Source organism: Balaenoptera musculus, chromosome 5, assembly GCF_009873245.2.
Source record: "Balaenoptera musculus isolate JJ_BM4_2016_0621 chromosome 5, mBalMus1.pri.v3, whole genome shotgun sequence".
Classification (NCBI taxonomy): Eukaryota; Metazoa; Chordata; class Mammalia; order Artiodactyla; family Balaenopteridae; genus Balaenoptera; species Balaenoptera musculus.
The window spans coordinates 7103044-7119274 of record NC_045789.1 but is presented as its reverse complement, the minus strand read 5'-3'; the positions used below and the strand labels follow the sequence as shown (position 1 = coordinate 7119274).

Sequence of the window (16231 nt, the reverse complement as noted above, 5' to 3'; positions counted from 1 at the left end):
AACACAGCCTGAAGGGGCTAGTGCGCCACGGCTACCCGGGAGGGAGTCTGGGAAAAAGTCTGGAGCTGCCGAAGAGGCAAGAGACTTTTTCTTACCTCTTTGTTTCCTGGTGCGCGAGGAGAGGGGATTCAGAGTGCCGCCTAAACGAGCTCCAGAGACGGGCGCGAGCCGCGGCGATCAGCGCGGACCCCAGAGACGGGCATGAGACGCTAAGGCTGCTGCCGTCGCCACCAAGAAGCCTGTGTGCGAGCACAGGTCACTCTCCACACCGCCCCTCCCGGGAGCCGGTGCAGCCCGACACGGCCAGGGTCCCGTGATCCAAGGACGACTTCCCGGGGAGAACGCACGGCGCGCCTCACGCTGCTGCAACGTCACGACGCCTCTGACGCCGCAGGCTCGCCCCGCCTCCTCCGTACCGCTCCCTCCCCCCGCCTGAGTGAGCCAGAGCCCCCGAAGCAGCTGCTCCTTTAACCCCGTCCTGTTTGAGCGGGAACAGATGCCCTCAGGCGACCTACACGCAGAGGCGGGTCCAAATCCAAAGCTGAACCCCGGGAGCTGTGCGAACAAAGAAGAGAAAGGGAAATTCCTCCCAACAGCCTCAGGAGCAGCGATTAAAGCTCCACCATCAACTTGATGTACCTGCATCTGTGGAATACCTGAACAGACAACAAATCATCCCAAGAGGTGGTGGACTTTGGGAGCAATGATATATATACTTTTTTCCTTTTTCTCTTTTTGTGAGTGTGTATGTGTATACCTTGGTGTGAGTTTGTCTGTATAGCTTTGCTATTACCATGTGTCCTAGGGTTCTGTCTCTCCGTTTTTGTTTTTTTTTTTTTTTAGTATAGTTTTTAACGCTCCTTCCTTCCTCCCTCCCTCTCTCTCTTTCTTTCTTTCTTTCTTTTTCCCTTTCCTTCTGAGCCGTGTGGCTGACAGGATCTTGGTGCTCCAGCAGGTGTCGGGTCTTGGTGCTCCAGCGGGTGTCAGACCTGTGCCTCTGAGGTGGGAGAGCAGAGTTCAGGACATTGGTCCACCAGAGACCTCCCAGCTCCACGTAATATCAAACAGTGAAAGATTTCCCAGAGATCTCCATCTCAATGCTAAGACCCAGCTCCACTCAACGACCAGCAAGCTACAGTGCTGGACACCATATGCCAAACAACTAGCAAGACAGAAACACAACCCCACCCATTAGCAGAGAGGCTGCCTAAAATCATAATAAGGACACAGACACCCCAAAACACACCACCAGACGTGGACCTGCCCACCAGAAAGACAAGATCCAGCCACATCTACCAGGACACAGGCACTAGTCCCCTCCACCAGGAAGCCTACACAACCCACTGAAACAACCTCAGCCACTGGGGGCAAACACCAAAAACAATGGGAACTATGAACCTGCAGCCTGCAAAAAGGAGATCCTAAATAAAGTAAGTTAAGCAAAATGAGAAGACAGAGAAACACATAGCAGATGAAGGAGCAAGGTAAAAACCCACCAGACCAAACAAATGAAGAGGAAATAAGCAGTCTACCTGAAAAAGAATTCAGAGTAATGATAGTAAAGATGATCCAAAATCATGGAAACAGAACAGAGAAAATACAAGAAACGCTTAACAAGGACCTAGAAGACCTAACGAGCAAATAAACAATGATGAACAACACAATAAATGAAATTTAAAATTCTCTAGAAGGAATCAAGAGCAGAATAACTGAGGTAGAAAAACAGATAAGGGACCTGGAATATAAAATAGTGGAAATAACTACTGCAGAGAGAATAAAGAAATAAGAATGAAAAGAATTGAGGACAGTCTCAGAGACCTCTGGGACAACATTAAACACACCAACATTCGAATTATAGGGGACCCAGAAGAAGAGAAAAGGAAAGGGACTGAGAAAATATTTGAAGAGATTATAGTTGAAAACTTCTCTAATATGGGAAAGGAAATAGTTAATCAAATCCAGGAAGTGCAGAGAGTCCCATACAGGACAAATCCAAGGAGAAACATGCCAAGACACATATTAATCAAACTATCAAAAATTAAATAAAAAGAAAAAATATTAAAAGCAGCAAGTGAAGAACAACAAATAACACACAAGGGAATCTCCATAAGGTGAACAGCTGATCTTTCAGCAGAAACTCTGCAAGCCAGAAGGGAGTGGCAGGATATACTTAAAGTGATGAAGGAGAAAAACCTACAACCAAGATTACTCTACCCAGCAAGGATCTCATTCAGATTTGATGGAGAAATTAAAACCTTTACAGACAAGCAAAAGCTGAGAGAGTTCAGCACCACCAAACCAGCTTTACAACAAATGCTAAAGGAACTTCTCTAGGCAAGAAACACAAGGCAAGGAAAACACCTACAATAACAAACCCAAAACATTTAAGAAAATGGGAATAGGAACATACATATCAATAATTACCTTAAATGTAAGTGGATTAAATGCTCCCACCAAAAGACATAGACTGGCTGAATGGATACAACAACAAGACCCATAGATATGCTGTCTACAAGAACCCATTTCAGACCTAGGGACAAATACAGATTGAAAGTGAGGGGATGGAAAAAGATATTCCGTGCAAGTGGAAATCAGAAGAAAGCCTGAGTCGCAATTCTCATATCAGACAAAATAGACTTTAAAATAAAGACTATAACAAGAGACAAAGAAGGACACTACATAATGATCAAGGGATCAATCCAAGAAGAAGATATAACAATTGTAAATATTTATGCACCCCACATAGGAGCACCTCAGTACATAAGGCAAATGCTAACAACCATCAAAGGGGAAACAACAATAAGACAATCATAGTAGGGGACTTTATTTAACACCCCACTTTCACCAATGGACAGATCATCCAAAATGAAAATAAATAAGGAAACACAAGCTTTAAATGACACATTAAACAAGATGGACTTAATTGATATTTATAGGACATTCCATCCAAAAACAACAGAATACACTTTCTTCTCAGTCGCTCATGGAACATTCTCCAGGATAGATCATATCTTGGATCACAAATCAAGCCTTGGTAAATTTAAGAAAACTGAAATTGTATCAAGTATCTTTTCCGACCACAACACTATGAGACTAGATATCAATTACAGGGGAAAAAATCTGTAAAAAAATACAAACACATGGAGGCTAAACAATACATTACTAAATAACCAAGATATCACTGAAGAAATCAAAGAGGAAATCAAAAAATACCGAGAAAGAAATGACAATGGAAACAAAACAACCCAGAACCTATGGGTTGCAGGAAAAGCAGTTCTAAGAGGGAAGTTTATAGCAATACAATCATACCTCAAGAAACATGAAAAATCTCAAATAAACAACCTAAACTTACACCTATAGCAATTAGAGAAAGAACAAAAAAACCCCAAAGTTAGCAGAAGGAAATAAATTATAACGATCAGATCAGAAATAAATGAAAAAGAAATGAAGGAAATAATAGCAAAGATCAATAAAACTAAAAGGTGGTTCTTTGAGAAGATAAACAAAATTGGTAAACCATTAGCCAGATTCGTCAAGAAAAAAAGGAAGAAGACTAAAATCAATAGAATTAGAAATGAAAAAGGAGAAGTAGCAACTGACACTGCAGAAATACAAAGGATCATGAGAGATTACTACAAGCAACTCTATGGCAGTAAAATGGACACCCTGGAAGAAATGGACAAATTCTTAGAAAAGCACAACATTCAGAGACTGAACCAAGAAGAAATAGAAAATATAAACAGACCAATCACAAGCACTGAAACTGAGACTGTGATTTAAAATCTTCCAACAAACAAAAGCCCATGACCCGATGGCTTCACAGTCTAATTCTATCAAACATTTAGAGAAGAGCTAACACCTATATTTCTCACTCTTCCAAAATATAGCAGAGGGAGGACCACTCCCAAACTCATTCTACGAGACCACCATCACCCTGATACCAAAAGCAGATAAAGATGTCACAAAGAAAGAAAACTACAGGCCAATATCACTGATGAACATAGCTGCAAAAATCCTCAACCAAATACTAGCAAACAGAATCCAGCAGCACATTAAAAGGATCATACACCATGATCAAGTGGGGTTTATCCCAGGAATGCAAGGATTCTTCAATATATGCAAATCAATCAATATGATACACCATATTAAAAAATGAAGGTGGAATACCATATGATCATTTCAATAGGTGCAGAAAAGGCTTTTGACAAAATGCAACACAGTTTTATGATAAAAAACCCTCCAGAAAGTAGGCATAGAGGGAACTTACCTCAACATAATAAAGGCCATATATGACAAACCCACCGCCAACATCGTTCTCAATGGTGAAAAACTGAAACCATTTCCACTAAGATCAGGACCAAGACAAGGTTGCCCACTCTCCCCACTATTATTCAACATAGTTTTGGAAGTTTTAGCCACAGCAATCAGAGAAGAGAAAGAAATAAAAGGAGTCCAAGTCAGAAAAGAAGAAGTAAAGCTGTCACTGTTTGCAGATGACATGATACTAGACATAGAGAATCCTAAAGATGCTACCAGAAAACTACTAGAGCTAATCAGTGAAAACTACTAGAGCTAATCAATGAATGAAACGACTAGAGCTAATCAACTACTGTAGCAGGATACAAAATTAATGCACAGAAATCTCTTGCATTCCTATACACTAATGATGAAAAATCTGAAAGAGAAATTAAGGAATCACTCCCATTTACCACTGCAACAAAAAGAATAAAATACCTAGGAATAAACCTACCTAAGGAGAAAAAAACCCTATATGCAGAAAACTATAAGACACTGATGAATGAAATTAAAGATGATACAAATAGATGGAGAGATATACCATGTTCTTGGATTGGAAGAATCAACATTGTGAAAATGACTATACTACCCAAAGCAATCTACAGATTCAATGCAATCCCTACCAACCTACCAATGACATTTTTCACAGAACTAGAACAAAAAAGTTCACAATTTTTATGGAAACACAAAAGACCCCAAATATCCAAAGCAATCTTGAGAAAGAAAAATGGAGCTGGAGGAATCAGGCTCCCTGACTTCAGACTATACTACAAAGCTACAATAATCAAGACAGTATGGTACTGGCACAAAAACAGAAATGTAGATCAATGGAACAGGATAGAAAAGCCCAGAAATAAACCCAGGCACATATGGTCACCTTATCTTTGATAAAGGAGTCAAGAATATACAGTGCAGAAAATACAGCCTCCAATAAGTGGTGCTGGGAAAACTGGACAGCTACATGTGAAAGAATGAAATTAGAACACTCCCTAACTCCATTCACAAAAATAAACTCAAAATGGATTAAAGACCTAAATATAAGGCCAGACAGTATAAAACTCTTAGAGGAAAACCTAGGCAGAACACTCTATGACATAAATCACAGCAAGATCCTTTTTGACCCACCTCCTAACAAATGGAAATGAAACAAAAATAAACAAATGAGACCTGATCAAACTTAAAAGCTTTTGCACAGTAAAGGAAACCATAAACAAGACATAAAGACAGCCCTCAGAATGGGAGAAAACATTTGCAAATGAAGCAACTGACAAAAGATTAATCTTCAAAATTTACAAGCAGCTCATTCAGCTCAATATCAATAAAACATACAACCCAATCCAAAATTGGGCAGGAGACCTAAATAGAAATTTCTCCGAAGGAGATATACAGATTGCCAACAAACACATGAAAGAATGCTCAACATCACTGATCATTAGAAAAATGGAAATCAAAACCACAATGAGATATCACCTCACACCAGTCAGAATGGCCATCATCAAAAAATCTACAAGCAATAAATGCTGGAGAGTGTGTGGAGAAAAGGGAACCCTCTTGCGCTTTTGGTGGGAATGTAAATTGATACAGCCACTATGGAGAACAGTATGGAGGTTCCTTAAAAAACTAAAAATAGAACTACCATATGACCCAGCAATCCCACTACTGGGCACATACCCTGAGAAAACCATAATTCAAAAAGAGTCATGTACCACAGTGTTCATTGCAGCTCTATTTACAATAGCCAGGACATGGAAGCAACCTAAATGTCCATCGACAGATGAATGGATAAAGAAGATGTGGCACATATATACAATGGAATATTACTCAGCCATAAAAAGAAATGAAATTGAGTTATTTGTAGTGAGATGGATGGATCTAGAATCTGTCATGCAGTGAGGCAAGTCAGAAAGAGAAAAACAATGTATGCTGACACATATATATATGGAATCTAAAATAAATAAATAAATAAATAAAATGGTTCTGAAGAACCCAGGGGCAGGACAGGAATAAAGACGCAGACATAGAGAATGGACTTGAGGACATGGGGAGGGGGAAGGGTAAGCTGGGACGAAGTCAGAGAGTGGCATTGACATATATACACTAGCAAATGTAAAATAGCTAGCTAGTGGGAAGCAGCCGCATAGCACAGGGAGACCAGCTCAGTGCTTTGTGACCACCTAGAGGGGTGGGATAGGGAGGGTGGGAGAGAGACACAAGAGGGAGGAGATATGGGGATATATGTATAACTGATTCACTTTGTTAAAAAGCAGAAACTAACACAGCATTGTAAAGCAATTATACTCCAATAAAGATGTTTAAAAAAAAAAAAACTAGTTAAGGAAAAGATTACAAATATGTGAAATGGGGCTATTTCCCTATGCAAAATCCCTTCATTCTTGAAAAAAACAGCCCTTCAGAAGCCATTAACCATAATAAGGGAAATCTTTGTAAGGTTTGATCTGCAAAGGAATTGAATACAAGTCTGAATTATTTGAGATTGGGGTATTTCTTAGCCAGGAAAGGGGGACCTTCTCAGAGTGAAAGTGAGAAAATAGTGACTATAAAGGAAATGAAAGAGACAGTCAGTGGCAGTGGTCCTGTGGATTAACAAACTCTAGTCTCAGGTTCCTGAGGGGAAATGCCCTTCACCCCAATCCCTGTCTCCTGATGCAACCTCAATGGAGGATGTGTTGAGGAAGATCTGGGCGATTTTTTATGCAAAAAAGTTACAGGTTTTACTCTTTCATCATGTTTACCTTACTCTTTTATCATGTTTACATTCAATTTCTATAAATACAGTTAATTTTACCTGGACTTCCTCATTTCCCTCTCTGGCTTGCTAGAAAAATCTTGCCTAGATGCAGAGCCTAGGATGAGCTGAACGGTCTCTGTGCTCTTATTTGTCTAAAGTGCTTTCACTCACCCTTTACACTTCTTTACAAATTGTGTACTGATTTCTGTGTTTCTGGTAGCACTGCACTTTCAGGAAGATGGAATGTAGCATTTGATTCACGTAACTCTATAATTTGTGAAGTCTTCAATACCGTTATCACAGGACAAATCTACAGACCATCTTAAGCCTTTCCTGGGAAGCCTATTAGCAGGTCCATTGTTTTGGGATGGCACGGATATTGTTGCAGCCCTCAAGGGCCACATCACACATATGCAATTATTAAAAAAGAGGCCTGGAAGAAGACTTTTAACAACTGTATATTGAGACGGTTTGAGAATTTATTGCCCATTTTTGTGGGATTGACATGACAATATGAAAAGTGAATGCATCAATTAAAATGCATCTATTATGAGCAAGAGAAGATTCCCATTTCCTTAGAAAATGATGACTGACAAAATATCTGCTCCTCCAATTCTTGCCCAAGAATTCCCAAGCATCGTCTCCCATCAGTGCTTAGGAGGTAGGGATGGGCAGAGCATTGACTCCTGCACCTCCAGAAAGCCTTGCAGAAAGATCCCAAGCAGAAAGGCAGAAGTAGAGAGAGACCCTTGGGCTTCAGAGAAAAAAACACAGATGATTGAATTGTCTGAAGATGGATCTTCCAAATTCATCTTCTGAACTGGCAAGTGGGGTCAACTTTGTGCTCTTGGCATTTCCGAGTTCAGGCTCCAGCTTCAAAGAATTCCTTGGGTTACACAAGGGGTCCACAAGGAACACGTCCCTGTGCATCCCTTCTTCACCTCAACCCTTCCTTATTGTGTACCTTCTTTCTTTTTCACGGAAGACAGCACAGAACTGACTAGTCCAACATAATTGACTATGAAGACAACGTGCTAAGTCTCAATAAAAGAAAGCACGGGACTTCCCTGGTGGCGCAGTGGTTAAGAATCCGCCTGCCAGTGCAGGGGACACGGGTTTGATCACTGGTCCGGGAAGATCCCACATGCTGCAGAGCAACTAAGCCCGTGCGCCACAACTACTGAGACTGCACTCTAGAGCCTGCGAGCCACAACTACTGAGCTCACACGCCACAACTACTGAAGCCCACACGCCTAGAGCCCAAGTTCCGCAATGAGAGAAGCCACCGCAATGAGAAGCCACGCACTGCAAAAAAAGAGTAGCCTCTGTTCGCCACAACTAGAGAAAGCTGGTGAGTAGCAAGGAAGACCCAACGCAGCCAAAAAAAAAAATTAAAAAATTAAAAAATAAAACTAAAAGGAAGCAAATGCATCTCACCAGTGAATGAAAACAATCTTGAAAAATCCATTTAGCCCCATTTTGGCATCTCCTCTCATGACGTCCTTAGTGAGTTTTCCAAGGTAAAATCTTATAACTGCTCAATAATTTCTAAAGAAAACAAAAATCCTGCCCACTTAGTGAAAGGCAAAGAGAAAGCTCAGCCTGTCTCTGAAAGACGATGGTCGTCTGGACAATGGGTTTGCACCCAAATGGCTTCTGGATGTGGGGTGTGGAGTACTCTGCAAACTTTGTCTAGGGAAATCGCCGGAGCTTTGACTCCCCAGGAACGTATAAAGGAAGAATGACTTGAGCAGAGGAAATCGATTCAGAGACACCTTGTGGAAAGGAAGTGCAGGGGTCAGAGTCTCTGAGAACTGATGGAGAAAATGGCAGCTGGTTACTCCTGGCGCGTATTCTCAGGTATATCATGGGTTCTGGTCACTGTTTCTGGAAGGAGAGGTGGGGCAAGGATAGAGTCTTCTTCAGCTTGTCCAACAAAGCGGAGCTTCACTAACAAGTGAAGAAAAGCTGTCACTTCTGGTTATTTTGAAAAGATTGAGGCACAGCAATCAGAGTTAGAGCTTTTTTTACAGTGATGCTTTAGTTTCTGCTGTACCGCAAAGTGAATCAGTTATACATATAGCCACTCTTTAGAGTCTTTTCCATATAGGTCATTACAGAGTATTGACTAGAGTTCCCTGTGCTATACAGTAGGTTCTTAATAATTATCTATTTTTTTATATAGTAGTGTGTGTATGTCAATCCCAATCTCCCAATTTATCCCTCCCCCCCTTCCCCCCTTGGTAATCATGTTTGTTTTCTACATCTGTGACTCTATTTCTGTTTTGTAAGTAAGTTCATTTGTACCATTTTTTTAGATTACACATATAAGCAATACAGATGGCCAAAAAGCACGTGAAAAGATGCTCAACATCACTAATTAGTTGAGAAATGCAAATCAAAACTACACTGAGGTATCACCTCACACCAGTCAGACTGGCCATCATCAAAAAGTCTACAAACAATAAATGCTGGCGAGGGTGTGGAGAAAAGGAACCCTCTTGCACTGTTGGTGGGAGTGTAAATTGTTACAACCATTATGGAGAACAGTATGGAGGATCCTTAAAAAACTAAATATATAACTACCGTATGATCCAGCAATCCCACTCCTGGGCATATATCCAGAGAAAACCGTAATTCGAAAAGACACAGCACCCCAGTAGTGTTCATAGCAGCACTATTTACAATAGCCAAGACATGGAAACAACGTAAATGTCTGTCAACAGAGGAATGGATAAAGAAGATGTGGTACATATATACAATAGAATATTAGCCATAAAAAAGAATTAAATAATGCCATTTGCAGCAACATGGATGGACCTAGAGGTTGTCATACTGAGTGAAGTCAGTCAGACAGAGAAAGGCATATATCAAAGTTAGAACTTTAAAAGCTTTCATTCATCCCTAAAATGTCCACTGAGCAAGGCAGGGTGGAAAACAAAGACCAACCAGACGTAGATCCTGCACTGTCAAGATTATGGCACAGCAGAGAACAACTTTTGTCAGAGAGCGACTCATGCCACAAGTGTAAGAAATAACATGAAACTGGAAGAGTGAGAACGTTTATTCCCAGCTGGAAATTATTATTTCCGAGTCAGGTTTTGTGGGACAGGTAGACATGCAGAAATAGAGAAGCAAAATTCTGAGAGAAGAAGAAATATAGCATGGGCAAAGGCTTGGAAGGAGGGACTCTCCAGGCACTTCCAGGGCACAGGTGGTAGTGTGACTTAGGAATCAGAGGGGAAAATGAGATGTAATCCATGGGGATTTCCCTAACAATGGGAGACAAAGCACGCTTCAGCTTGTCTGTGGTTAACATCCTTCTAAACAAGGAGACACTACTGCTCAATGGAACAGCTGAGAGCAAAAATCCTTCTAAATTTGGAGAAGCCCAAGGTGTCGTATTTGTATACTGAGTGAGTCTTCCCTGCAAGTGTCTAAATAAAGGACCTTCAGTGATCATCTTCTGCAACAGGGCTCCTCAGCCTCAGCACTCGCGGCACTCCGGACTAGGTAACCCCTTGCTGTCCCACACGCTGCGGGATGCCGGCAAAGCAGCGTCACAGGACTTGCTGAGCCAGCAGCCCCCGCCCCGCACCAGGTGTAACGGTCACCACGTCCAGGCGCTGCTCAGCGGCCCCGGGCACACAGCCACCCCCAGCTGTGAGCTGCTGGCCCCCCAGCTCAGTGAGTCAGGCCTGCTCTCCCTGCAGAGACAGGAGGAAGGAGCAAGGCAAGCCCTTCAACGTGACGCAAACGGGGCAGGGGTCCATTTTGCTTCCAGAAGCATAAAGTATTCATAAATGGCACTCTTACAAAATGCAGACAGGATGTTTCTTATGACTCTCTTCACTGTTATAAGTAAGTAAAACCCGACTTCCCTAAAGTGTGGTTTCCAACCCCCCCCTTCTCTTGTACTTGACAGCCTCTCACAGGAATGAAGGCAGCTATCACGTCCTCCACACCATCCTCATGTTGGCAAGAGCTGGTCTCTTGACCATCATATATTTAACATTTATAATTATGTGTGGCCTAAATACTGTTGTAGTTACAGAAACGCTCGTGACATAGTTTTAAAAACTCTTTGTGAAAGAAAGTCCATTTCTAGTTATGGTGATGGAAATTAAGAGAAAATACTGATTGATGTCTAAGAAAGAGATGGTTCTCAGTAACAAAATATAAGATTGATAAAACGAGTGACTAAAATCCTAAATCTTATGCATGTCTGTACTCAGGAATTCTGAGATGTGGCAGCTTCTTTCTTTTTTTTTTTTTTTTTAATTTTAAAGGTAATGAGGGTGGGGAGGGGACCCATGGGTACAATCCCACGCATGTACCTATTACGTTACCTTAAGAGGATCCTAAAGTCTGATTCTTTCACTCAGTATGTGCGCTATCCTTCCTTAAAGATTTACCCGTAAGGAATAAATGTCGAAGTAAGTATCTGATGTAGTATCTGATGATCACAGTAGGTTCTTGATGGCTAAGAGAGATGAGAGACATCATTACAGTGGTAGGGGAGAGAATCTCTTCATGCACAGTTTTGGCAGTACCTGGAGAATATTTAAAGCAATTAAGCAATCAGGTTATAATTCTTACTAGTTGTTAAGAATACATTCCTGATCTATGCAATATTAACAGGCTGGCATGATCCTCTGAAGGAACCACAGGGAAAAAAATCAGCAAATCCATCAATAAAGACTCGGTGGTAACGTTCTCCCTTTTATCTCAAAGGTGTCCTTGAATGGCCATTTTGGACAAAACTGGTCGTGGTGGCCATTGGCTTCACGGGAGGTCTGGTCTTCATGTACGTACAGTGCAAGGTCTACGCTCAGCTGTGGCGCAGGCTGAAGGCCTACAACCGCGTCATCTTTGTGCAGAACTGCCCCGACATGGCCAAGAGGCTGGAGAAGAACTGCTCCTGCACGGTGAACACGGACGCCAAGGACGCCGGGGCAGTGCCTGCCTTACAAACGGGGACCGACGCACCGCCGCCTTCGGAGGGCGGCCCCCCCGAAGTCATACCCGTGTGACGGGGCCGGCCGGGAGCGTGTCACTGGAGGATCGCCTGGCCCTCAGCCACTACAAGTGACAGACGTGATCCTGAGTTAGCCACCCTCTTTATCGTCTCTCCTCTTTCTGACTCACTTGTCCTCACTTTGCTCAAAAAGGAAAGGAGAAGAAACACCAGATGGTCAGAGCCCATGAAGCAGTCTCCAGTGTGAAGAGAAAATGTGCAACGTTGGCTGGAGAATGATTTCTGAGACCAGGGCCGCTGGAGCAAGGGATGCTTTCAGGCAACGAGGAGAGACTAACTGGACAGACCCATGAGTCTTCCCAGTAACAGGGCAAGGTCAAGAATACGGACTTGAATTGCAATGTGTCTTTCTTCTAGGGCCTCGTAATGTTAACTCTCTCATCTGGAAATGACAAACACATTTGGTTTTAAGCTTGAAATTGTCTGCATTATCCCTAAGGCACATCAGAAGCAAACTCACTCAGAAGATGCATATTTTGATATTCATACTTCGACAGCTAACAGGTTTTTATGGCTATAGTGGAGTCCAGTTGTTTTGACAGATGCATGTTTTTAAAATAGATGCAATACACATTTGAAGATATTGACACTTGGAATTATGTTTAAATCATGATTTTCAGAGATTTTGGGGTTTAATTAGCTCTGTTAAATACCCACAGGAGCCTTGTATGCTCCACCTGGACCCTCTAAAACAGTGTTGTCCAACAGAAATATAATGTGAGCCACAAATGAAGGCCACATATGCAAATTTAAATTTTCTAGTAGCCCCATTAGAAAAAGTAAAAATAAATAGGTGAAATGAATTTTGATAATATATTTTATTTAACACTATATACCCAAGTTATCATTTCAACGTCATCAATATAAAAAAAGTATTGAGTTATTTTACATCTTTTTTTATGAACCAAGTTTTCAAAATCCATAATGTTTACAGCATAGCTCAATTTGAATTAAACTTATTGGCTAGTGCAGCCCTAAAATTAGAGACAAAGCCTCTGCTTCATTTAACAACTGAATCTTTCTTTCAAAACAGCAGCTTAATTCATTCTTTTATTCAAAGTATCACAAATACTATTTTACAAAGCACTAAATTAATCAAATTAAATATCTTGGTTAATAGTTAGATGAAGTTACCATTTCTCTAAAGGGTGAAAAAACAAAACTATAAAGCAATCTGCCAGCAGTAAGTTCTGAAATTAACTTGTTTGCTACTATGAAGCACTTATAATAGGGAAAATAAAAATTTAATATCTTTCTTTGTTAAGTAAGTCAAACGTACCTTTTTTTTTATGAGGTGTCAACTTGACAGATGAGTAGTTATGACCAAGCATTTAGACTGTATTTTAAAAAGCTGACAGTATTTCCCTTGCTCAGCTGGAACGCAAAAATATTCAACAGATTCTGTGATAAGTAATAAATTGAATTGTTTAGGTTTGACAGTTCAGTTGATTATTGTATTCTTTGCATATTCATGTAAAACTGAAGTGTGAATGACATAGCAGTGAGCTAGATTAATGATTATAAATATAGTGGCCTGTCAAAGAGAGATGTCTTACATAAAACGAGGTGATTTATTTTTGCTAGCTGTCGTATTTATTATTGTGAAAAGGCAACCGTGATGGCCATAGAACCAAAGCATGGGTATCGCATTGCACAAATCTGGGTATCACACCGATGCACTTTGTAAATGGTCAGTGGGCTTTTTCCTCACAGGTTACCGTAGGGAAAGAAAAGAGAAATAAATCACCTTTTACTGAGGAGAAGGTTGACACGATACGAGTAGTGGCTGACACTGAGTCCAGATAGTCCCAGTTCCTAGAAATAGAGCAAAGGTCAACAGTATCAACTTCGTGTGTGTGTGGCATGTGTTTGTTCCTGTATATACGTGAGAAAAACGTCAAGGTATTCAGTCAGGCAGGAAACAAAAGGTTTAAAACCCATCTTTCTTAAAACTTGCTGTAGGAGTGCAGAATGAAGGCACAGGAAAAACTAAGTTGAGGCAACTAAACTGGACCAAAATTTCTGCACAAATAAAGACATAGTGGTGTAATTAAAAATATAGGAAGCTTAAACAACCTGGACTTTGTATTAACTCCTTAAATTTCCATTTTCAAGGTTTAAGATAAATACACTCATGGATAATGAAGCTTTAGGTGATTTAATCATGGCACCTCACCCAAGGGATTAAACGTGATTCATTTTTTTCTGATAATTTCCCTAAGCATTTTACCAATCCATTTCTCCTGAGGTTTAGCAATGGCAACAATTGTTTACAAATATTCCTGAGGGAACAAAATCTAGCCACCAGCAAACAAAGAAATGTTGATTTCTCTTTTGTTTGCTCTGTAAGGAAAAGGATTATTTTACCTGAATTATACCATAAAATACCATTTAAATTCTGTCCGAACTTTAGCAATATAGGTAAGTGCATAATTTCACAGTGGAAGACGATTGGCTTAATAAATAATAATTTATTAAGGGGCATACTGAACACTAAGAAATTCTAGTATGAAAAGTAAATATAAGCATTACTGTATTAATGATAAAAAATGACATGGTGTTTTAAAACCATACGTAAATTCTCAAAATGAACTTGAATAGGCTTTGACTTTCTTGAAATGAGAAAATAATATAGCTCCCTAACACATTAAAAGTCAACATTATTCTGCTATTCTTTTTTAAACACTGAACTCCCGAATTTAAATCTTTGGAAGTTTTCCCGTAATGGCTGTTGTTGATAGTTCAAACCATCTGAAATAACTATGTGCATTTGAAACCTAATGTTGATTCTTTTCTTTATGTTCTGTGTGGCAACGGTACATTTGTCCTTTCAATGACCGGGTTTGGCTTTGTGACAACACTTTTGTGGACTGGATATACCCTTCAAAAAGAAAAACTGCTCTCCGGAATGGCAATTTTTTGAAGCATGCTCACCTGCTTATGTAAGAAATAAAATGCAATTGAAACAAAGAACTGAAATTGAAGAATAAACTTATAGTTCTGCTACAACCTTGGCTTTTTATCATCATGAATCTGTGGTATTATCAATACCAGAAAACGTATATTTATGCTGTTGATTTTTTAAAGAATTGTCACTCTAATTGTATAAGATCAAAGATTAAATTGTAAAGATATGAAATCCAGTATTTTTTTTAAAGTGAAGCCCAAAGGGCAATTAAACTTAAGTACAAACAAAATGTAAAAAAACAAAACAAAAATGTTCCCATCGACTTGGGACATAAAGCAATGGAGAAATAAAAGGAAGACAGGTATATACTCTGAAGGAGTCTTTCAAAATGCCCTAGGATTAAATCTCACTCCGAGCTTGTTACATGTGATTACAGTCCCAGAGATGGCCACATAGTTACATTTATCTTGTTTTGCAAAAGGTCCCTAAAACATCTATTTATTCTCACTCCGAGCTGCTGTTACATGTGATTATAGTTCCAGAGAGATGGCCACATAGTCACACTTATCTTGTTTTGCAAAAGGTCCCTAAAACATCTATTTATTTTGGCTGGAAAACTAGCTCATTAGAGCAATGACATCACTAAGATACTCTAATTGTCATGGAGGTGAGGTGGGGAGGAAGATTTTTGCATCTGCCTGACACAATTTACCTTTCCTTGCCATGCCAATGAATATTTTGGAACAAAGTAGAGCTCTTAAAACTTATCATTATTGTAGTTGTCATACGGTAATTGTGTAGGACTCACACTTTAATTAAGAAAGATGAAAATTAGTTTTCTTTCCTTAAGTCAGCCCAAAGGTGCTATTTTACCTACCAATACAGTTGAAAGGAAGTACTGTTATTTTGGGCTGCAGTGTTTCCTCCACATCTGAAGAAAGCCCATTTGAAACTGCATTAAAACAAACGAGGAAAAATTATTTTAACTGTGTGCAATTTTGGGGATTGAGCATTTGTACTTTTTTGGTTTTACCTAATTCTCTTGCATTAACAATTTACTGTTTTGTGAATAATGTGTACTAAGACAAATTAAGGAAAAGAAAATAATTACCTGTGAAAGAAAGACTTTGTATATTAAACAAGTGATCCAAACCTTTGTTGTGGTTTCTATATTTTTTGCCTAACTTACCTGGATTTCTGCAGATTTGTATCTGCAACATTCAAACAGCCTTAAGATTTT

The 16231-nt window shown here is 40.0% G+C and overlaps 1 protein-coding gene across 1 annotated transcript in view; it reads left to right on the top strand.

The window, feature by feature from the left end:
- Window positions 1-13367, top strand: part of MARCHF1 (membrane associated ring-CH-type finger 1) — a 338485-nt gene extending 325118 nt beyond the window's left edge. Inside the window, exon 6 of the mRNA XM_036853192.1 lies at window positions 11780-13367. Coding sequence (XP_036709087.1) covers window positions 11780-12078 — 299 coding nt within the window. The 3' untranslated portion in view covers window positions 12079-13367. The remainder of the gene's footprint in view (window positions 1-11779) is intronic.
- The last annotated feature ends 2864 nt before the right edge of the window (window positions 13368-16231 follow it).